Genomic DNA, 24,679 nt, shown 5'->3' with positions numbered 1-24,679 from the left:
TGATGTGCCATAGGGGTCAGTGTTGGAACCACTTCTTTTTATGTTGTATGAACACAATAATTTAGATGAAGAAATTGAGGGCTTTATTGCCAAGTTTGTAGATGATATATGCAAGGGCAGGTAGCTTTGAGGAAGCAGGATCTCTGCAGAAGAACTGGGAGAATGGGCAAAGAAGTAGCAGATATGGAAGTGTATGGACTATTTTGTAAATGGGGAGGAAAGTCAAAATTCAGAGGTGCAGAGGGACTTCGGAGTCCTTGTGCAGGATTCCTTAAAGCTTAACTTGCAAATTGAGTTGGTGGTAAAGAAGGCAAATACAATGTTAGCATTCATTTTGAGTGGCTAGAATACAAAAGCAAGGATATAATGCTGAGGCTTTATCAGACATTGGTCAGACCATACTTAGAGTATTGTGAACAATTTTAGGCCCCTTCACAAAGAAAAGACATGCTGGCATTGGAGAGAGTCCAGCAAAGGTTCACCTGAATGATCCCAGGGATGAAAGGGTTAAAATAGGAGTAGCTTTGGTGCATTGGAGCTTTAGATAGCTCTGGGAATGTACTCACTGGAGTTTAGAAGAATGGTGGGAGTGAGGGAGGTTTCATTGAAACCTATAAAATATTGAATAGTCAGGATAGAGTGGATGTGGAGAGGATGTGGATGTGGAGAGGTGGAGAGGTGGAGAGGTGGATGTGGATGTGGAGAGGTACCTTAGGACCAGGGAGCACCGGCTCAGAATTGAGAGGCGTCCATTTAGAACAGACATGAAGAAAACTTTCTTTAGTAAGAACTCTTTGCTACAGATGGCTGTGCAGGGTAAGTCATTGGGTATATCTAAGGTAGAGGTTGATAGGTTCTTGATTAATCAGGGCGTTATGGGGAGAAAGTAATAAATCAGCCATGTTGGAATAATGGAGAAGACTCAATGGGCTGAATGGCCTAATTCAGCTCTTAAGTCTTATGGTCTTGTGATCTTATGGTGTAAATTGGAAAAGGTCATAATGGCCAATGTTGCACTTAAATAGGGTTAACTTGGACAGAAATGTGGAGATGACCGATTTGACTTTGATAAGATTCACAGCATTTTCCTGAAATTGAAGATTGATTTCATTAAACTTTGCAAATAATTCTGACAAATAAGCAATGTCATTTCTAATATTCTTGAGTTTATTACTTAATGAAACCTTCAAGTTTCAATGAATTTTACGTGTTTCAAAAAGCGCATAAAAGCATCTCAGACAGTTTCCTTTTGAGACCCACCTGACTTCTATCAGTAAGAACAAGCATTCAAATGTTCATCATTCTGAATACAAAGCTCTCAAAACAGTCAGGAATTGACAGCATGGGACTTGTCTTTATTTACCGCTGTGGTAACAGTATTTAATTATTTGTGCATCTGAGGACTTAGGTTTTTTTGTGACAAGATGTTCTCTGTGAACATCTCTATGATACTATGGTGTCCTGTCATTGATGGTGTCTCATTTGTTGCACAAGCAAGAATTTGGTGAGCGGGATATCCTTCTCTTTGAACTATTGCTCAGCAACCCAGAATATTGACGTTCCTTCGTAGCTGTTTCTAGACCCCTTGCAAATAATAACACTTGAACACTCTGATCTTATATGAAGCGAATATAACCAAGAAGCAAAGATTTGTTGCCTGGCTAAGTTGACTTGTCCAACTGCAGAGCAAATCCTGTTATCCTAAGTACCTTGCACAATGTGGCTTCCACATCCCCAGACAATTCATCTATTCATCTTTGAACAGAGTTGTCGCTTTAATTATTTGGTCTGGTGACTTATGCAAAACCATACACAGAACCTGTCTTACTGCTGGCAGAATCAGTTTTTCTCCAATTGTATGGAGCTTTCTAGATTTGGCAATAGGAAATGAAATGTTTATGAAGCACACAAACCATCACTGTTTCGTTATGAAGTGATGGCAAACATATTTTGAAGACATTTACATTACTGAAAGTTTTCACTAAGTGAATGAAAATAAGCCAAGTTTTTGCTTGCTTTATCAGAGTGCATTGAATGTTCGAGGAACCTAAATGGCTTCATTGCTTTATTAGAACATAATCTTTTCACACAGCAGACTCATTGGTTGCTCTTAGTTGCCTGGTGCCAATATAAATCCATATTTCAGATGCTCCTCACTATACTGTCTACACTTCTTGTTTTCATCTGTTTCTGCCATTTTTATAATGGATTAATGACCACAGTGAATCACCTATTGATTAAGTCCAACCTCAAAAGTTACGATCAATAAAGAGAAAAATTATGATGTCATCACAGCTCAGGCAAAACCTGACCCTCTGCCTGAAGGGGCAGTGCTATCTCAGTTGGGATGTGGGCTGGAGAAATGCCGTCAAGGCCATTTGAAAGGGCAGATTCTGAACTTTGCCCCATTGAATACCATACCCAAATTCACATGAATTGTGTCACTGCTGAGTATTAGCATTGTTCTAGCTAATACAGTACTACAGTAGTGAATGGCAATAATACGCAGGCCGGAGCTCGAAATAACATAATAACACGAGTTCTTCAGTCCAAATTTTTCATGACATGCCAGATACAGGAGTGCTACATTGCTTTTCAACACCAATAACTCTTTGAGCAAAGTCTAAGAGAATGGACGGTTAGCAAGAGATGAGGTGATTACTTGATTGTCTGGTGCCCCCTCACTACTGAGCACGTCCCATGCCCCACTGCCTCCTTTATCTTTATTACTCCCTTAGAAACTTCCTTCACCCCTAGGAGGTGTGGGGCGGGGTTTGATATCACCATGTTGGGAACCAGGGGCTTCTCTTCCAGATCCACTCCTTTACCTCCCATCATGAACCCCGTTGTCTTCCATTTTATTCAAAGAATCTCTCAGCAACACTTTCCGACGTCAAAAGGTGGTACAGTTAAGACCAGAGTATGCATTTCATATATTGAGGAAATCTGACTGTTGTAACTTGAGTTATGATGCTGTTGTATCACCTATGAGAGAACCTTGAAATAACCAAAATATTAAAAAGGATCTAGTGCTTTCCCAGCATATATGATGAATAAACTCTTCTTGGGCTTCTAGCTGGGTATAGATATTGATCATAACTGATGTTTCGATGACAAACTCTGCCATATTCTTCAAGGCTGAGACCTGGGCATGTCTAGTCCGGTGGTATTTTACCTCATAGTCCGTCCCTACTGATTGGATAGTCCTCATCCAATCAGATTTCTGCTCTCTCATACTGTTTATAATCGAATTCCAGTTCTTATTTAGTTCATCTTTGTTAACAATTTTTTCCTCTAGTTTTATTTCAATGGTTTCCTTTACCAGCTGGTCCCAAAAGCCATTGGTGTGGCACAGTAGTTTTGTATTGTTGAAGTCAATCCTATGGCCATTACGGATGCAGTGTTTGCTACTACCAGTTTCTCTGGGTAACCCAAATGAATACACCTCCTGTACTTCTTGATGCGCATTTCCACCATGTGTTCTGTCTGACCGATATACACTGCTCTGCATTCACAGGGGATCCTGTAAACAATAGCCACCCTGAGTCCAAGGTAACCTTTGTCTCACATTACCTGTGATGTGAGCTATCATGCCTCCCAACAGAGAGCGGTTCATTCTACTTTGATTAACTGTGCGAAAACTATTTTGGACCCATAGAGTCTCGCCGAGGAAATATGATAATTACAGGTGACATTCCTACAATGGCTACAATATGAAGGAAATCAATTGGGCCCTTAAAAGGGTTGACAGGGAAACCAGGAAACCTAACAATGAGGAGGAACCCGTCACTTCTACCTGCCTTCCCTATACTTCCATGGTTTCTGGAAGGATCACCAGGATCCTGATGAAAAAGTGGATTAAATACCATGCACAAATCCGTAAAGAAGCTCAAGTCACAGCTTATGCGGGTCAAAGATGACCTGGTACTCTGATAGGCTGGCGTTGTGATTCCCTGTGAATGCAGAGCAGCATATATCGGCCAGATGGAATGCACGGCGGAAACCCACATCAAGGAGTACAGGAGGTGTATATATTTGGGTTAGCCGGAGAAATCAGCTTTAGCAGAACACTGCATTCATAATGGTCGTTGGGTTGACTTCGATGGCATAAAACTACTATGCCATGCCAATGGTTTTTGGAACCACCTGGTAGAGGAAACCATTGAAATCAAACTAGAGGAAAAGGTTTTTCACAAAAACGAAGGTCTCACTCTAAGTAAGAACTGGAATTTGAATGTAAACAAGGTGGGAGAGTGGAAACCTGATTGGATGAGGACTAACCAATCAGGAGGGATGGACTATAGGGGTACATGCCCAGGCATCATCCCTGAAGAAGATGACAGAGCTTGTCATTGAAACATCAGTTATAATTGATATTTATACTCGGCTGGAAGCCTGAAGATTTTATTAACCAAAATGTTATCTCAAATAGAGTTGATATCTCTGTGACAAATTTTAATAAATTATAACATTGGGTCCTCTTTTCATGTAATTACACAAATCTCCATGGTAACGTATTTAACAGGATAAGCTCAGGGCAAACTCTTTTGGATATTGGCCTCAATTGGTACCACAATTACTTTGATTAGCTTGACAAACCACAGCTGGCTTTCTTCCACTAGCTACAACATTAATTTTGTCAAACTATTTAATTAATTTACAGTTGAATTCTGAATATTCTCCAATGTTGGACATAATGAATCAACATTACAGTCAATGTTGATATTTACTGTTAATTACAATCCACATCAGATTTATTGGTGTATTAAATCTTAACCAGAATAGAACTGATCAGAAGTTATTACCTCACAATAAAAAATTTATATAATTTCTCTGCCCTTTCAGTCTATGGATGGGTAGCTCTTCAATATTCCACCCAGGGAATTCCAAAGTTTTATAAGTGGGTAAATGGATTATTGATTAATAATCAATGGATTGCTTCATGTGCCATGTATGCATGTGAGACTCTTTCATCAGCTCCCCACTTTCAGAGCTTTTCTGTGGTGTTTCTATATGGATTAGTCCTGTGTCCAGTAGATAGGCTCTGCTACAAGGAAGGTGTGTGAAGCTTGAGGTAGAGGTTGTCAATGTTTACTTATACAAATTGGTAATTTGCACTTATTTGCAGGTTGAAGGGAATGGTGCATAGAATTCAATGAGCTGTTAAATGGGAAAAATACCCAACAATCCATGTATGCCAGCACAGAAAATTGATCTAAAGTGGTAATCATGGCTTGGCTTCGCAAATGAAGATTTAGGAAGGGGGCTGCCCACGTCTGCTGCAGGCTCACTGGTGGCTGACGAGGTCAATACGGGACAGGCAGACCCGGCTGCAGCGGCTGCAATGGAAAATCTGTTCTGGGTTTGGTGCTGCTGTGTCACGGTTCTTCCTCCTTCTCCTTTTGTCCTCAAGGCCAGCCCTGTGTGTGTTCTCGAAGGAGGAGACAGACTGGTGATCGGTGTGTTGCCAGACCCCGTGATCGGAAAATAGAGTAGACCACTGGCAATCGTCAATGTGACAGGCACCAAGGGATTTCTTCAGAGAGTCCTTGTACCTCCTCTTCGGTGCCCCCCGTCACGGTGGCCAGTGGAGAGTTCGCCATACAGCACAACCTTGGGCAGGCGATGATCCTCCATCCTGGAGACGTGCCCTGCCCAGCACAGCTGCATCTTCAACAGCATGGCCTCGAAGCTAGTGACCTCCGCCTGTTCGAGGACTTCAATGTTGGTGACAAAGTCACTCCAGTGGATGTTGAGGATGGTGCTGAGGCAGCGCTCAAGGAGTCGTAGGTGGTGATGGTAGGTGACCCACGACTCAGAGCCGTACAGGACGGTGGTCAGTACAACGGCTCTGTACACGCTAATCTTTGTGCCTTTCTTCAGATGCTTGTTGTTCCAGACTCTTTTGTACAGCCTGCCGAATGCGCTGTTTGCCTTTGCCAGTCTGTTGTCAATCTCTTTGTCGATCTTGGCATCTGACGAGATGGTGCACCCCAGGTAGCTGAACTGGTGGACTGTCTTCAGCTCTGCCTTGCTGATGGTGATGCAGGGAGGTTGGTAATCATCCTGAGGTGCGGGCTGATGGAGAACTTCTTTCTTCAAGCTGACTTCCAGTCCGAAGAGCTCAGCAGCCTCTGCGAAGCAGAATGTTATACGCTGTAGGGCTGTATCTGTGTGGGCAACAAGGGCAGCATCGTCAGCGAAGAGTAGCTCTCGATGAGTTACTCCAGTGTCTTGGTGTGGGACTGTAGTCGCCTCAGGTTGAACAGGCTGCCATCAGTGTGGTATCGGATATAGACATCGTCCTCTTCATCAAGGTCTTCTGTGGCTCTTTCAAGCATCATGCTGAAGAAGATGGTGAAGAGAGTCAGCATGAGGATGCAGCCTTGCTTTACACTGTTGCCTTTTGGGAAGGGCTCTGAGAGGTCGTTGTTGTGTCTGACTTGGCCACGCTGATCTTCATGTAGCTGGACCATGCTGAGGAACTTTGGAATAAGAACAGATTTATTGTATAACAATTTACCTATGGGATGCAGTTGGGAAATCAAACAGGCTTCCTCACTAAGAATAGATGATAATGTTTATAGACCATGTGCATTTGTAAGTTTATCTCTGATGTGAGCTCCTAAATCCATTGTTTTGACACCCACTTCACCATTTAGTTTATATCGCCCGTTCTTTGTTCAAAAATGTACACTTTACACACATGTATATTACATTCATTTGCTCTTATTTTCTCATTTCACTCTCCTGGATATCTTCTTATAATGTGTGCTATCATCTCCATTTTTGTTAACCATTTTACCAGATTTGCACATCTTTTAAATTGAGTACCCAACTCTATGTCCAGTCAAAACTATATCAAGATTACATCTCAGTTCTGGTGCCTGATGTCTCTGCTGCACAGTCCAAATGATTAGTCATCACTTCTATATGCTTATCTGCTCTTGACAGCTCTTGACCAGTTTCATATTTACATTGCCACTGTTCCTTTAATTATGCTGCAATGACCTTGGTTATTAAGAGCATCCTTAATTATCAGATGAATAGACCACAGCAAATTAAGTTCTGGCACTTGTAGATTCTTCCTTATATTGTTCTTTAGTGAGGCAAGTAACAATGAGACCATAATAAGACCATAAGATATGGGAGAATAATTAGGCCATTTAGCCCTTCGAGTCTTCTCCACCATTTCAGAATGGTTGATCCAATTTTCCTCTCAGCCCCAATCTCCTGCCTTCTCTCCATATCCCTTCTTACCCTGACAAATGAAGAATCTATCAACCTCTGCCTTAAATGTACATAAAGATTTGGCCTCTATGGCCACCGGTGGCAAAGAATTCCATAGATTCACCACTCTCTGGCTAAAGAAATTCTTCCTCATTTCCATTCTAAAAGGACACCCCTCTATTCTGAGGCTGTGTCCTCTGGTATTAGACTCTCCCATCACAGGAAACATCCTCTCCACACCCACTCTATCAAGCCCTTTGACCATTCAATAGGTTTCAATTTAGTCACCCCACATTCTTCTGAATTCCAATGAATACTGGCCCAGAGTCATCGTGCACTCTTCATATGACAAACCTTAGAATTGACTAAGTCATCTCATGAGATGACTGAGCTTTTAACCAAGCATTCTTTATTGACAGCAAGCAAACTTAATTAACTACTGTGGCCAACACAAGATATTAAAATTGGATAGCATAGTATACATATCTCTTCATATATAAATCAAAAGTTTTGCACAGTTTTCCCTAAAAAATGTAACAATTCCTTAGCAACAATAGCTATTCATATATGGTATATAACAGTTAACTATTAAAATACCATATAAATTTGTACATATAATTATTTACAAAATATAATATGCATATTATTGACTACCTGAACATAAATCTACAAATTTTCTATTCTTATCAGTTCATCTCTAAAAATCTCTATAGTATGTACCCCTGATACTGATAAGTCCATTGTGTGATTTTTCCAAAACACTTCACACTTAGTCAATCTCACATGTGCTACTGGAATTGGATTGTCTATATATGACTATAAATACATCATAAAGCTTACACTTTTGTAACCCTTGGAAAATCCACATTGATCAACGTTGATTCAACAGAATTGCAATTATACAGTACATTCTAACCACAATATTTCCAATTATCACAAACTTGATAATACAGTTAATTATTACCTTAATTTTTAAAAAATGTGTTCTATCTACTTACCTTCATCCCCACTTGGCCACTCTCACTTTGGCTCCCTATGGGACAATGCTTTTTCCTCTGTTGACTTTCTTGAAGCCATTACCTCTGACCTTCCCCCTCACAATGGTTTCCTGTTCACACAACGTGGGCATTACAGTCTCAGCTTCTTCTAGTGTACCTTGTTTTGAATCTGTGCTCCATTATGACCTCTTCAGTTTTTGGTGACCTCCCTGACACTTCCAATTATTTCACTGCCATTGAACGTCAGTATTGAATGACAGCACTGGCCTTCTTATCCCCAATGCTGCTAGTTAGCAACACTTGAAATGTTAACACAGCAGACCCTAGAGCTCCGAGGAACAGTTCTTTTAAAGAAGTGTAAAGCACATTCTGTATTGAATTCCCAGTGTGTCCATAACTTCACACCTGGGAGCTTTGCATTTCCCTGTGCTATTGGATGATATAGGAATCTCTGTGCACATTTTGCTGCAATGGTGTAATTTCTGAATCCCCTTCTTTCTAGAAATAGCTGTATTCACTCATTTCTCTCGCCAGATACACAAGCCCCAAACTCCTCTTCAGACAAACTTCAGTCTCTATCTGTACAGATGCTGGTGCATTGCTATCTGTACTAAATTCAATCCACTTATTTCCATGGATACAATCACCTCTCTTCTTTAGGTTAGCTTTCCTAAATACGCATTAACTTGCCAGCAAGGGTGTAGAACAGGGACTATCGATTTCTCATCCTCTACGCTAATCTTGTTAGAACCTTAACTGCTGGTACGTGTAAATGGCAAGGGAGTCAAGGGGGAATTGACTGGCCTTTATTTATTCCCTAATTTTCAGTGGGGAGATAAAGCAGAGGGGTATGAGATCAATAGAGTGAGTTTGTTAAAGGAGCCAGTATGGCAGAATCCAATACGGACTTCGTGAGCTGAACGGCCTCCCGCATGTTGTTATAATTACGTATGCTAGTCTGAGCTCCTGACTTACTGGCACCCATGCAATCGTCTTCTGCAGGGCAGTGCTGCTTGAGTGACTCAGGATCTTATCACTTCTAAGCACTGCAGTCCTTTATAAGGAGCTACCCGTGATTACAGCTACACCACTCTAGCCCGGCACCAGGGTAGATAACCAGCACAATCCATTCCCAGTACAGTCTGACAGTCCCACTTGTAAAGTGGGCTATCAGTTGTAAATAAAATATAGGGCTGTTTTATGTCAACATACAGAGGCTGGTCAGTGTTCTATACTCATAACTCAGAGCCTTCCTGCCTCAGGCACACATATACATCTTACTATTTTCCCACTAGAGGTATCAATGAGACCTGGTTACAAAGAAACCACTAAAATCTCTGTGGTTTTGCTCTTTGCCTACCCCTCAAACTCTTGTCCTGAGTGACAGAGTCACATTCCTCAATGCCCTCCTTAAACCTGTCATGAATGTCGTACCTATTGATGTTTCTCTGTATTGCAGTTTGGTAGGAAAGTAACAAGGATCGTGCTTCTATCCCTCTGCTCCTTATTGATGCCAATTGCATCCAATGGATTAAACACTAATGTATAGAAAGTCAAAGTACCTGGTATACTTTGCTTCTCAATACCTTTTTCATATTTTAAGGTTATTCTACACAAACACTCAAAAGTCAGATCTACTGGGCCATTTAGAATCCTCTTGTTTTATAACCCATACACCAAATGATTCTTTGAGAAAGGTTCTTAAAAAGTCATGAAGATGCTGCTGTTAATTAAAGCTTTTAATGTCATGACATATTTGCACCATCCCTTCTGGGACTTTGATGCATATACAAAATATATAACTTGTGAAGACCTCCAATTAAATTTCTCAGAATTTCATCGTAAGGGACATTTTATATGGCTCTGGTGTTACTACCTGCGGTAATATTGCCTGTTTCTTTTCATAGGCCATTTCACCCTATCCTGGGACCTCGAGGATATAATTTGCTCTCAGGAACATTTCTGCCCATTCCTTGCACAGGGAAAATTGATGCAAGTTCTTGTACTTTTGCAGCTGACTAATATATCAAGTCCATTGCCTGTCAACAATAACATTCTAATTAAGGAAGCCCTTTTCACTCTCAGTGGGTTTTCCTTGTCAATTCCTTAGCTGCAATATTCCAAACTTTTGCTAATGCAACATTTGTAGATGCTTCTCTATATTGCTGCTCAGTGAAGTAAGCAATTAGCATAGAGCTTTAAACCAAACACCTTACTGATTGTGAACTGCTCTCATCTGATGATGATATATCAAAAAGCATGCCATATGGTGTGGTACTCTTAAAGATACAAAAGCATCTAACATTCTACAAGCACTATTTGATTTAATGAGAATGATGAAATCTTTATCTCAAAGCGTTAACGCTGGCCTCTTTAATGATAAGGTATTGGAATGAAAGAGGTCTTGCTGACCAAAGGATGTCCAGGCGATGAAAAGAAGTGTGTTATACGGGTTGAAGGATGCAGAGGACCTGTGAAATGCGGCTGTAAGTACACACTATTATAAGGACCTGAAAATAGCTTCCGAAATGTGGTGGGCTGTTCCACCATTTCTATAGTCAGAATTTGTGGTTTTGTGCAAATAAGTTATTTGCTACCCTGGAATAATTACTTTGTCCTCAAATCATGTTTTCAAAAGAGATTTATTTTATTTTTGCTGTTCATGCAATTTTATTTATTCATGTTACAGTAGCTTTTACTGTAAAGTAGGTGTATTATTTTGTTTCCAGAGTTTTTCAAACAGTCTGGATGAATTGAAATACTGCCAATAAATATTGTGGTGCTGGTAGAGATTGGGGGAGGGCGTGGTGATCCGTTGAGAAACGTTGTAGCCCTCTTTGACTTTCTCTTGTCATAGCCTTTCCTCAATTTTTAGGTTGGGACACTGTTGAAAAGCAGGGCTGATTTCGGGAGGGATACGGGTAACCCTACCTTTTTCCGATGTCTGAATAGAAGTACATGCATATTTTCACTTCTGTAACCCCTAAAGGGGATCAAGGAGTGCCGAAAGTGAAATAATCTTTCTTTCACCAGAGAGCAATGTAGATTGCTGATGATGCCTCTCCTGCCATGCAGTAGACCCTACCAAAGAGAGAGGAGTATTGGATCCTAGTCCACTTCCTATTATTGAACTGAATTGAATTGACTTTATTTCTTACATTCTTCATATACACGAGGAGTAAAAATCTTAGTGTTACGTCTCCATCTAAATGTGCAATGTGCAATTTATAGTAATTTGTAATAAACATTATATACAACAGGACAGTCAATATAACATAGAAATATAATTGTATCAGTGTGAGTTCATCAGTCTGATGGCCTGGTGGAAGAAGCTGTCCCGGAGCCTGTTGGTCCTGGCTATTATACTGCTGTACCGCTTCCCGGATGGTCGCAGCTGGAACAGTTTGTGGTTGGGGTGACTCGGATGCCCAATGATCCTTTGGGCCCTTTTTACACATATTGTAAATGTCCTGAATATTGGGAAGTTCACATCTACAGATGCATTGGGCTGTCCTCACCACTCTCAGCAGAGTCCTGCGATTAAGGGAGGTACAGTTCCCATACCAGGCAGTGATGTAGCCAGTCAGGATGCTCTCAATTCTGCCCCTGTAGAAAGTTCTTAGGATTTGGGAGCCCATATCAAACGTCTTCAACCGTTTCAGGTGAAAGAGGCACTGTTGTGCTTTTTTCACCACACAGCCGGTATGTACAGACCAAGTGAGTTCCTCGGTGATGTGGATGCCGAGAAACTTAGAGCTGTTGACCCTCTCAACCCCAGATCCATTGATATCTATTGATGCTTGCCTCCGTTCCTCCTTAGTCCACAACCAGCTCCTTTCTTTTTGTGACGTGAGGGAGAGATTGTTTCCTTGACACCACTGTGTCAGAGAGATGACTTCTTCTCTGTAGGCTGCCTCATTATTATTTGAGATTAGGCCAATCAATGTAGTAGGGTCAACTGTTACGCTTCCTTTGGCTGTGGAAACACTGTGGAGGAAGGTAGTCACACAAGCCCACCATGTTGCTTGTAGTTAGACTTGGTAGTTGAGGAACAGAGGTGAGAGTGGAGGAACAGATAACGGTGAAGGAAGTAAATTGTCCTGGCAGGAAGTCTATAGAAGGGCTTTATCCCATTTCCCACAATATTCCTCCTCCATTTTCAGTGGCTTTGTGGAGGAAAATCCATCTCTAGACAAGTTTAGGTTTCCAATATATATAAATGTAAATCTAACAGGATAATTTCCAGAATCAAGCCCTTTAGCCATGTTTCCACTGTTGTGTCCACAGCTGTTACCAGTCAATACTTGTGTTAAATTCTCTGATGTAGTCCACATGGAACCAACAAGTTCCAAAGTTTTGTGCACGACAGCTTCCTATTACTGCTCTCTCCATCTTGTCAAACGTACTCCTCCACACTTCAACTACTCACGCTTTTTACTTCAACCTGTGTGGGCGCACCGCCGTAAGGGCCCGCACACATAGCCTACACTGCCCCTCAGCTGGAATTTTCTTTTAGATAATGTTAAAATAATTTAAAATTATGCTAATATTATTTTGTAATTTTGCTGATATAATTTTGAAATCTCTGCTAATATAACAGTGAAATACAATGTAATTAATTATGTGTTCATGAATATAATCCATAAATTTTCTAAATAATAAATGCACCACAACCTTTACTTTGAAAATTTCTAGAGCTTCAACGTATTTACATTGTCAGTGTTTCAAGTTGCAACACTGCTACAAATTGTAACTATAAACACAGGTTGGAAATCAGTCGCACATTGTAAATAAACCGTTGGCCTGCTGAACGCTGACACCATGATGTGCATATAACTTGTAATTCTGTACCAAAGTCCCATTTATTAAGGCCTAGTTTTCAGTAAAAGTGACATTGTCTATACATGAAGTATCTCTACAAGGGTTGGTAGCATCCACATTTGTATCAGTATCTTCAGAGTGCTGGCCATTATCCATCTCTGTGGCCTCTTTGCCAACTTTGCATCTGTTATGACTGATTTAGAAGAGCATCTTGTTATTGGTTAACAGATTTCTCTCATGTGATGCCTAGCATCCATCTGACAGTGGTGCCATTGTGTGGGCCGACACTTCCTAATGCCACTGAGCTCCACTTCTGAGCACTGCAACCAACCTGAAAGCAGCAGCTACCAGAAGGGGAGGTCCCTGGTCCCTGTCCCACCACCTTTGTTCAATGTTGTTGGCTCTGTGGTCTTTACATCGTACAATGCTGGTGGCAAAGCTTTCTCATAGGCCTCCTTCTGGTCTGTTTCTCTCGATTCTTGCTGGAATTACAGCAGGAACAGCTGAAGGAATACAACACCAAGGAATCCATGCCCCTTTCTATTACAAACACCCTTTCTCTTGTCTCATTTATCATTAACAAATTTCAGTAAGAAAAACATGTCTGAAATGGCTGGACAAGTTGAGGCAAGAGTCAAAAGCTTAAGAAGGCTTATCTCTGGTTTTAACAGGATACAACTTTGACCTAAATCTGTTAGTATATTGAAAAACAAAATAATATCTCTTCAAAAACAACTGCTGCCTAATGTCACTGAACCCCATGAACTGGACGATGGTGACTAGAGGCTAAATCTGGAATAATGTAGAACTGAGGCCAGCTGTTAGTCCTTTCATAGATAATTACCAGAACAGCCCTGTCAAAAGTTGTTGGTTATTAAGGCAAACTGTTATGTATTATGGGAATATGTTGGGAATACCAGAGCTGGTTCATCTGTGTGTCAGCAGATCCAAGTAGAGACATGGATAACAGGGTAGCAGTTCTCTTGACTCTACAGCTGTCTTTTGTATGGAAGCTCAGATTTAATGTTGTCCTGCATTTGCTGAACCATGGCTGCAGCCTGGATCCTACTGCTAATTCTGCAGATCTGTCTATCTGTCAGCTATTGGAACGCATTATGTTATGATTATTTTTATACAGTATAATTTTCTCTTTAACTCCCTTTTCAGATTTTGTGCTAAACAGCCCCACATTAGCTCCATCTGTGCATTTCAGTGCATCTCGTATTAAATTGAAACAACCATAAAGCCTTAGGCTTTATTCCCAGTTAGTGCTTTTAGCTTATTTCAGCCAGATTGGCAAAGAGAGATGGTTTATATTATTAGCATCAATATCCTGCATTGCAAAGAGAGAAAATCTACAGTATACTTAGGTTCAGAGTTCAAAAGTTCAAAATTCAAAGTAAAATTTATTATCAGAGTACATACATATCACCACAAACAACTCCTGTAATTCTTTTTCCTGCGGGCATACTCAGCTAACCTATAGAATAGTGACTGTAAGCAAGAGCAAGAGCACAGAATACTACAAGCTGTGCAAATACAACTATAAATTAATAGCAAAAAAAAGTAACAAGAGCATGAAATAACAAGTCCTTAAAGTGAGATGGTTGGTTGTGGGAACATTTCAACAGATGAGTGTAATTATCATCTTTTGTTCAAGAGCCTGATGGTTGAGGGGTAGTAACTGTTCCTGAACCTGGTGGTGTGAGTCCTGAGGCTCCTGTACCTTCTACCTGATGGCAGCAGCTAAAAAAGAGCATGGCCTGGGTGGTGAGGATCATTGATGATGGATGCTGCTTTCCTACAACAACGCTTCATGTAGCTGTGCTCAATGGTTGTGAGGGCTTTGCCTATAAGATCATAAGACCATAAGACATAAGAACAGAGTTAGGCCCATCGAGTCTGCTACGCCATTCCATCATGGCTGATCCCAGATCCCACTCAACTCCATACACCTGCCAATACTTGTGAGGTATTGGGCCAATCTACTACCTTTTGTAGGATTTTCTGCTCAAAGGCATTGGTGTTCCCATACCAGGCCATAATGCAGCCACTCAGCACACTTTTGCTGCACATCTATGGAAGTACGCCAAGGTATTTTATGACATGCCGAATCTCTACAGAATCCTAAGGAAGTGCTTTCTTCGCAATTTCATTTATGTGATGGGACTAGGACAGGTCCTATGAGACAGTGACACCCAGGAACTTAAAGTTACTGACCATCTCCACCTCTGATCTTCTGATGAGGACAGACTCATGGACCTCTGGTTTCCCTCTCCTGAAGTCTGCAATCCATTCCTTGGTCTGCTGAAGTGAGAGGAGTAGTGTTCCTATGCATGATTTTAGCTGACAAGTAAACATGGGGACTGTCTCTTGTAAAGGAAAACCTCTGTATCCTGGTGGTATGGAGAGGGAAAGGCTGGCCATATCTTTTTATGTTATCCTATCATTTCAGGGATTTTTAAAAACCTTAATAGGCCTTTGCTTACAATAGATGCATGGGTTTGGGTCTGGCAATCAGAGTATAATCTAAACAATAGTATTTTATAAGGTGTGGGTAGCAGAGAAGAGGGATGAGGTGCAGTATATATTCACAAATGTTAGACTATGAACCTATACGTTGCTACGGGTGTTAACTAAATAGACTACTTCAATTTGTAAGGGACATGAAAACCAAAAATAATGATGCCATGTTGAACCTAGACAATTCTAAATAGTGTATTTTCAGAATGTTACTGAGACCCCCCCTTGTGAGGGTACAGTGATGTTTAGCATAGGAGTCCACTCAGTTTATTGTGCCCATGTTGATGTTCGCAACTGTTTGCTTTTCAGTGCTCAGGTGATAAAGGTACTCTCTAAACTTACTGAAGGTTTTTGTCTCTACCACCTTTTTCAGTACTGAGTTCCAGATCTGCGCTACAGTTTGGATGTTAAAACATTTCTTCGAATCCTAGCTAGTCTTTTATTCAATTGAGTTAAATATATGATTCTCTACCAATGGAAGTGGATCCTTTGTCTTCATCATTTGGCCCATTAGGTTTATGTCAACTTTCAGAGGAGCAGATCCATTTATCTTCTCTTTATTCCTCTGTACTCCTGAAATTTGTTCAGTCCCATTTTCTCCCTTCAACTATCCTTTCATTCTTTTTGCCATTAATGTACTTATAATGTGCATTAACCTTCCAGAACATCCTTGGGATGTGCAAGGAAACCAGAGCACCTGGAAGAAACCAATGAAGAGATGGAGAGAATGTGAAAGCTCCATATAGACAGCATCTGGGCTCAAGATTGAACTTAGATTCCTGGAGCTGTTAGACAGTAGCACTAACTGCTGCACCACTGCCATCCCTACAAACCTTCTGGACCCTTTACAGAGTGATAGACCTATACAGTATGGACACACCACACCATGTCTGTGCCAACATCAACCGCCTAACTATACTAATTCCTTTTCCCAGCACTCAGCCTGTTGCCTTTCACGCCTTGCTGGTTCAAGTGTTGTGCCTTCCAAATTGCTTCCAGAAATTCCCATAGAGAAAGAAGTATTCTAATGAAAAGATGACACAACCATGGCTAACAAGAGAAGTCAAAGCCAGCATAAAAACCAAAGAGAGGGCATATAACAGAGCAAAAATTGGTTGGAAAATAGAGGATTGGGAAGTGTTTAAAAACTGACAGAAGGCAACTAAAAAAGTAATTAAGAAAGTAAAGAAACACACAGAAAATGCTGGAGGAATTCAGCAGGCCAGGCAGCATCAATGGAAAGAGTATAATCGCCATTTTGGGCCAAGACCATTCAGCAGGACTGGAGAAAAATATTAAGGAAGCAAAGATGGAATATGAACGTATGCTGGCCAATAATATTAAAGAGGATACCAAAAGTCTTTTCAGATACATGAAGTATAAAAGAAAGGCCAGAGTGAATACTGGACCTCTGGAAAACTATGCTGGAGAGGTAGTAATGAGGTACAAGGAAATGGCAAAGGAACTGAATAAGTATTTTGCATCAGTCTTCACTGTGGAATACACTAGCAGTATGGTGGAAGTTCAAGAGTGTCAGGGGTGAAGAGTGAGTCCTTGGGAACATTACAAGGGAGAGGGTTCTTAGGAAATTGATAGGTCTGAAGGTAGACAAGTCACCTGAATGTGAGGGTGTACACCCCATGGTTTTGAAAGAGGTGGCTGAAGAGATTGTGGTGGCATTAGTAATGATCTATCAAAAATCACTTCTGGAATTCTGGAATGGTTCCAGGATACTGGAAAATTGCAAATGCCACTCCACTCTTCAAAAAGGGAGAGAGGCAGAAGAAAGGAAATTATAGGCCAGTTACTCTGTCCTCAGTGGTTGGGAAGGTGTTGGAGTCTATTGTTAAGGATGTGGTTTCAGGGTATTTGGAGGCACATGATAAAATATGTCATAATCAGCATGGCTTCCTCAAGGTAAAATCTTGCCTGACAAATCTGTTGGAATTATTTGAAGAAATAACAAGCAGGGTAGACAAAGGAGAATTGGTTGATGTTGTGTACTTGGATTTTCTGAAGGTCTTTGACAAGGTGCCACACATAAGGCGGTTTAATAAGTTAAGAGCCCATAGTATTACAGGAAAGATTCTAGGATGGATAAAGCAGTAGCTCATTGGCTGGAGGCAAAGAGTGGGAATAAAGGGAGCATTTTCTGGTTGGCTGCTGGAGATGAATAATGTTCCACAGGGGTTTGTGTTGGGACCGATTATTTTTACATTTATGTCAATAACTTGGATGATGGAATTGATGGCTTTGTTGCCAAGTTTGTAAACAATACAAAGATAGGTGGAGAGGCAGGTAGATTTGAGGAAGGAGAGAGAGACTCTACAGAAGGACTTAGATTAGGAGAATGGGCAAAGAAGTGGCAGATGGGAAACAATGTTGGGATGTGTATGGTCATGCACTTTGGTAGAAGAAATAAAAGGGTAGACTATTTTCTAAGTGGAGAGAAAATCCGAAAATCTAAGGCACAAAGGGAACTTGGGAGTCCTTGAGCAGGATTCTCTAAAGATTAATTTATAGGTTGAGTCTGTGGTGAGGAAGGCAAATACAATGTTACCATTAATTTCAGGAGAACTAGAATTTAGAAGCAAGGATGTAATGTTGAGGCTTTATAAAGCACTGGTGAGGCCTCATTTGGAGTATTGTGAGCAGTTTTGGGCCCACTATCTAGCAAAAGATGTGTTTTTGTACAGTGTAGTTTTTGTACAGTTTCACGTAGCACCATGGTCCTGGAAAACGTTGTCTTGTTTTTACTGTGTACTGTACCAGCAGTTATGGTCGAAATGACAATAAAAAGTGACTTGACTTGACTTGATACTGGAGAGGGTTCAAAGGAGGTTCACAAAAATGATTCCAGGACTGAATAAAAACACAAAATGCTGGCAGAACTCAGCAGGCCAGACAGCATCTATGGGAGGAAGTAGTGACGACGTTTCGGGCCGAAACCCTTCATCGGGAGTGAAGTTACATGGGATGGTCAAGGGGGGATAAGAAGTGGGGGGAGGGATAAAGTAGAGAGCTAGGAAGTGATAGGTTGGAGGGAAATGGGCTAGGGGAGGTGGAGAATTATGGAAAATAAAAGAGAAAGAAAGGTAGGGCTGGGGGGAGATTATAGTGAGGGGGGAAAGAGAGAGAAAGAGAACCAGACTAAAATAATAGATAGGGATGGGGTAAGGGTGGGGCAGGGGTATCAACGGAGGTCAGTGAGTTGGATGTTCATGCTGGCAGGAAGGGGGCTACCTAGGCGGGAGATAAGGTATTGCTCCATTGACCTGTGCGCGGTCTCATCTTGACGGTAGAGGAGGCCATGGACAGACATGTCGGAGTGGGAGTGGTCTGTGGAATTGAAGTGTGTGGCCACAGGGAAATCCCACCACTGCTGGAGGACTGAGCGCTGGTGTTCGGCGAAACGGTCTCCCAGTCTGCGGCAGGTCTCCCCAATGTATAAATGGCCACATCGGGAGCACCGGATACAGTACATCACCCCAGTTGACTCACAGGGAAGTGGTGCCTCACCTGAAAGGACTGTCTGGGGCCTGGGATGGTGGTGAGGGAAGAAGTGTGGGGGCAGGTGTAGCACTTCTTCCATTTGCAGGGATGAGTGCCCGGAGGGAGGTTTTTTAAAGAAAGGGGCTTCCCTTCGTTCACTATCAATTCTGCCCTCCATCGCATCTCCCGTATTTCACGCACCTCTGCCCTCACCCCATCCCCCCGCCAGCCCACCAGGGATAGAGTCCCCCGATCCTCACCTATCACCCTACCAGCCTACAGATCCAATGTATAATCCTCCGTAACTTCCACCACCTCCTACATGATCCCACCACCATCCACATCTTCCCCTCCCCCCCACTCTCGGCTTTCCGCAGGGATCACTTCCTACGTGACTCCCTTGTCCATTCATCTCCCCATCCCTCCCCACCGACCTCCCTCCGGGCACTCATCAAAGAGAAGCCTCATCAGTGTCTTATAAAGGTATCATCTACAAACTTGGCAACAAAGCCATCTATTCCATCTAAATCAATGATTACAGCAAAAGAAGGTCCCAATACCAACCCCTGTGGAACACCACTAGTCACTGGCAGGCAATCAGAAAGGGATCCTTTTATTCTGACTCCTACCAATCAGCCAATGCTCTAACCATGCCAGTAACCTCACTATAATACCATGGCTCTTTCTTGATAAGCAGCCTCATGTGTGGCGCCTTCTCAAAGGTCTTCTGAAAGTCTATGTATCTATCCTACTTGTAATCTCCTCAAAGAATTCCAACAGGTTAGTCAGGCAAGATTTTCCTGTAAGAAAACCATGCTGATATTGTCCTATCTTGTCCTGTCTCATCAAGTACTCCAGAACCTCATCCTTAACAACTGACTCCAACATTTTCCCCACCACTAAGCACAGGCTAACTGGTCTATAATTTCCTTTCTTCTGCCTTCCTCCTCTCTTGAAGAGTGGACTGGCATTTGTAATTTTCCAGTCCTCCGGCATCATGCCAGAGTCCAATGACTTTTGAAAGATCATTTCTAATGCCTCCACAATCTCTGGCACTACCTCTTTCAGAGCCCAAGAGCGCAGTTCATCTGGTCCAGGTGACTTATGTACCCTTTGGTCTTTCAGCTTTTTGAACACCTTGTCGCTTGTAATAGTAACTGCATTCACTTCTCTTCCCTCATACCCTTCAACATCTGGCACACTGCTCGTGTCTTCCACAGTGAAGACTGATGCAAAACACTCATTTAGTTCATCTGCCATCTCCTTGTCCCCGGTTATTATTTCTCCTGCCTCATTTTCTAGCTTTCCTACATCTACTCTCATCTCTCTTTATTTTTTACATACTTGAAAAAGCTTTTACTATCCATTTTGATGTTGTTTGCAAGCTTGCTTTAATATTTCATCTTTTTCCTCCTAATGATTCTTTTAGTTGCTCTCTGTAGGTTTTTAAAAACTTCCCAATCCTCAATTCCTAGTCCTGCTGAAGAGTTTAGGCCCAAAAAGTTGACTGTACTCTTTTCCATATACATGTATGCTGCCTGGTCTGCCGAGTTCCTCCAGCATTTTGTGTGTGTTGCTTAGATTTCCAGCATCTGCAAATTTTCTCTTGTTTCCAATCCTCTATCTTCCCACTAAGAGGGCTTTGTTGTATGCCCTCTCTTTAGCCTTTACATTAGTTTTGACTTTCCTTGTTAGCCATGGTTGTACTCTTTTGCCATTTGAGTATTTCTTCTTTTTTGGAATACATCTATCCTGCACCTTCCTCATTTTTTTGTCCAGAAACTCACACCATTGCTTTTTATTTTTGCGTGTTAGCCATTTTTGCGTGTTTGCGTGTTAGCCATTCTTGTCTGGCGCACTGTGTCAGAATTGGTCTCCTTCGGATTAACTTTTTTTTAATGAGGGTGAGTCTCGATGCTCAACCCAGCACGGATGGAAAGAGGGCTCAGGGGTGGCCCGACTTGGATTCGAACTGGGGAGCCTTCGCTCCGGAGTCCGGCACTGATGCCATTGCGCCACCAGCCAGCCACACCATTGATGCTCTGCTGTCATCCCTGCCAGCATCTCCTTCCAATTTACTCTGGCCAACTCTTCTCATGCCACTGTAATTTTCTTTATTCTACTGAAATACTGCTGCATCAGACTTTACTTTCACCCTGTAAAATTACAAGTTGAATTCAATCATATTCTGATTACTGCCTCCTAAGGGTTCCTTTTCTTTAACCTCCCTAATTGTCCCCAGTTCATTACATACCTCTCAATCCTGTAAGGCTGATCCCCTGGTAGGCTCATTGAGAAATTGCTTTAAAACACCATCTTCTTGCAGGCATTCAATAAACTCACTCTCTTCAGATCTATTACCAACCAGATTTTCCCAATCTACCTGCATGTTAAAATCTCCCACAGCTATCATAACATTGCTATTTTGACATCCCTTTTCTATTTCCCTTTGTAATCTATGGTCCGCATCTCAGCTCCTGTTGGGAGGCCTGTATATTGCAGTTTCTTAACTCAACCCACAAGGATTCAACATCTTCCAATCCTATGTCACATCTTTCTACTGATCTGATACCATTCTTCACCAGCAGAGTCACGCCACCTCCTCTACCTACCTTCCTATCCCTCCAATGCAACACGTAATCTTGGACATTCAGCTCCCAACTACAACCATCCTTCAGCCACAATTCAGTGATGGCCATAACATCATACCCAACAATCTGTAGTAGTGCAACAAGATCATCCACCCTTTTTCTTATACTCTGTGCATTGAGATATAACACTTTGAGTACTGTATTTGCTACCCTTTTTGATTCTGCATCCCTAATGTACTGATACTCACCCTGTTGGCTGCAATTTTATCCCATCATTTGCCTGCCCTTCCTGACAGTCTGACTGCAAGTTATCTTTGCTTTTTTACTATCCGTGCTATCCTGAGTCCCTTCACTCTGGTTCCCACACCCATGCCAAGTTCATTTAAACCTTCCCCAACAGATCTAACAAATCTGCCTGTGAGAATATTAGGCCCCTTTGGGTTCAGGTGCAACCCATTGTTTTTGTAGAGGTTGGACCTCTCCTGGAAGAGATCCCAATGACCCAACAGCCTAAAGCCCTGTCCTCTGCACCAGCTTCTTAGCCATGTATTTATCTGCCAAATCATCCTGTTTCTACCCTCACTAGTATGTGGCACAGGTAGCAATCCAGAAATTACTACCCCGGAGGTCCTGCTTCTCAGCTTTCTGCCTAGCTATCTAAATTCTTTCTTCAGGATCACTTTGCTTTTCCTTCCTATGTCAATGGAACCAATATGTACCCAGACAGCTGGCTGTTCTCCCTCCCCCTCCAAAATGCTGTGGTAGCAATCTGAGACATCCCTGACCCTGGCACCTGGGAGGCAACATACCATCCAGGTGGACCGTTCACATCCAGAAAATCTCCTGTCTGTTCCTCTGACTTTTAAGCCCCCTATCACTACCATTTCCCTCTCCTTCCTCTTCCCCTTCTTCACCATGGCTCCGTGCACCTTGGACCAGAGAATGAATCTTATTATGAAAGGTTTTAACAGAGCAACTTGGGAGAATTTATCTCTTTGGACAGCTGGGCTAGTAACCAATGGTTATATATTTAAAATTATTGGCAAATTAGGTAAAGGATATTGTAGACATTTCTGGAATTACATTCCAAAGGAACTTTGTAAAGAGTCTCAAATGTAAGAAGGACTGATTATAGGTTATTGGGGAAAGTCAGAGCACAAATAAATTGGTCAGCTCTTTCAATGAGCCAGCAGAGTGTATTGGTCAAATGGCTTCCATCTGCACTGGATAATACAAATTCTCTAAACATGTGTTTAAAAGATGTTTGATGAATTTTGTACATTCAATCTGTATATACTGGCAGCATTGTAACATTCAGATACCTGCTGAGAATGTATCTGTCAGACAGAACATTTATTGCTTTGTTATGTAGCTTGAACTTGCAAATAAATTATCATTCAGCAACAGCTTGGGACTGCAGATGATGGAACCTGGGGCAAAACACAAAATGTTGGAGGAACTCCGCAGATCAGGCAGTATCCAGGGAAGGAAATGGACAATTAATGTGTCACCTTGAGACCCTTCGTCACCCAAATGAAGGGTCTCAACCCAAAATGACTATGCCCCATTTCCTTCCATTGATGCTACCTGATCTGCTGAGTTCCTCAGCATTTTGTGAGTTGCTTCAGTATATGTTGCTAATAGCATTGATTACCTTTGATAAAATTAGTAACATATATATATTTTTTCTTTGTTACGTGAAGTTCATCTAGGTTTAATCATCAAAGGAGAAAGGTCATCAACCTGAGACATTAACTGTATTTTGTTGCACACAATTGCAGCCTGATTTGTTGAGTATCTCTATCATTTCTGCTTAATTTCAATATTCCAGTTCCTGCTCTGTTTTCTTTTTCAGTCTAGCTTTAATCATATTTTTAAAGTTAGTTATATTTGTCTTGAAAGTTCAACCTTACAACGTTACTGCAATGCTTATCAAGCCCTTAACTTCAAAAGCGGAAACCAAAACTGATTGATATATCTCCCTGCTGTGAGGTAATTTCATTATGTCGACCCTGGATTACTTAATATTTGACCTCCCTTATTAGTCACGTTGGGATCTGAATACTAAAAGTTCTTATGAAGTGTCACTGAAGTAACATTACTTGAATGTGTGATTTCTAGATCAATTCTTGGGTTTTTGCTATTTCCTTTCAACATTCAGTTCTTGGACCAACCAGCATAACCAAAGCACTACCTCAGTATGGTAATGCTATCTGCACCTTGATCACTTTGTACTACAATGGACTTTTTTGTTTTAATTGTGCTCTTTCTTGTATAATTTATGTTTATTTTATGATTTTCTTGTGAATATTATACTTCTAATGGTATGTGCCTGTGATGCTGCAGCAAGTAAGGTTTTCATTGCACTTCCATGCATGCATACATATGACAATTAACTTGACTTGATTAAAGTTTTGCATTGAAGCACCCCTACTGGTCAATTTTGTTGCCAAGACCCAAGCAAGGCTTCAATGCAGGAAGGTACAGGGCTTTTCACACAGAAACAGTAGATGGGCATTTGGGATCCAGCTCGGATCCCTAAAAATATATAAAATATAAAAATAACATTTAGGGGCTTAATGATCAAGGAGAAACCATCAGAACATCTCTATAGAGTTCAGCATTCCCTAGCTAGTATACTTTAGCAGCACTTTGCATGTAACACGGAGAATTTGCTAAATAGTAGTGAAGCTTCCTTTTCTCAACCATCACATTCATGGTCCTAATGTTGATTTTGCATACATTGACAGGTTAGGAATGGAAGCCATTGATTGCAAGCTTCCTGCTGGTGAAATAGTTGACAGCATTGGTCTGCAGATTTTTGGAGCAGTAAATTTTTTTTCAAGTTCTTTGCTATTTAGTGTTTTTCTTTCCCCTTTTTCCTTTTCCTTTTTGATTTTCATTATGTTTATGCCTTCTCTTAACGCTGCTAATTTTCAACGAGATCAATTCAGTCTTCCAGGAATAGGTCTGAGATTTTGGATACAGAATTGGCATGTTGTGGAGAAAATGAAGGTGCCTAGG

The 24,679-nt window shown here is 41.4% G+C and overlaps 1 protein-coding gene across 1 annotated transcript in view; it reads left to right on the top strand.

Annotated features, from left to right (window-relative positions):
* Positions 1–24,679, top strand: part of LOC140732802 (uncharacterized) — a 237,808-nt gene that overhangs the window by 28,880 nt on the left and 184,249 nt on the right. The window contains exon 3 of the mRNA XM_073055435.1: positions 10,613–10,714. Within this exon, the coding sequence (XP_072911536.1) occupies positions 10,621–10,714 (94 nt within the window). The 5' untranslated portion in view covers positions 10,613–10,620. The remainder of the gene's footprint in view (positions 1–10,612; positions 10,715–24,679) is intronic.

Source organism: Hemitrygon akajei, chromosome 9 (assembly GCF_048418815.1).
Source record: "Hemitrygon akajei chromosome 9, sHemAka1.3, whole genome shotgun sequence".
NCBI lineage: Eukaryota > Metazoa > Chordata > Chondrichthyes > Myliobatiformes > Dasyatidae > Hemitrygon > Hemitrygon akajei.
The sequence above is the reverse complement of the archived record's forward strand: the minus strand, read 5'-3'. Positions and strand labels throughout refer to the sequence as shown.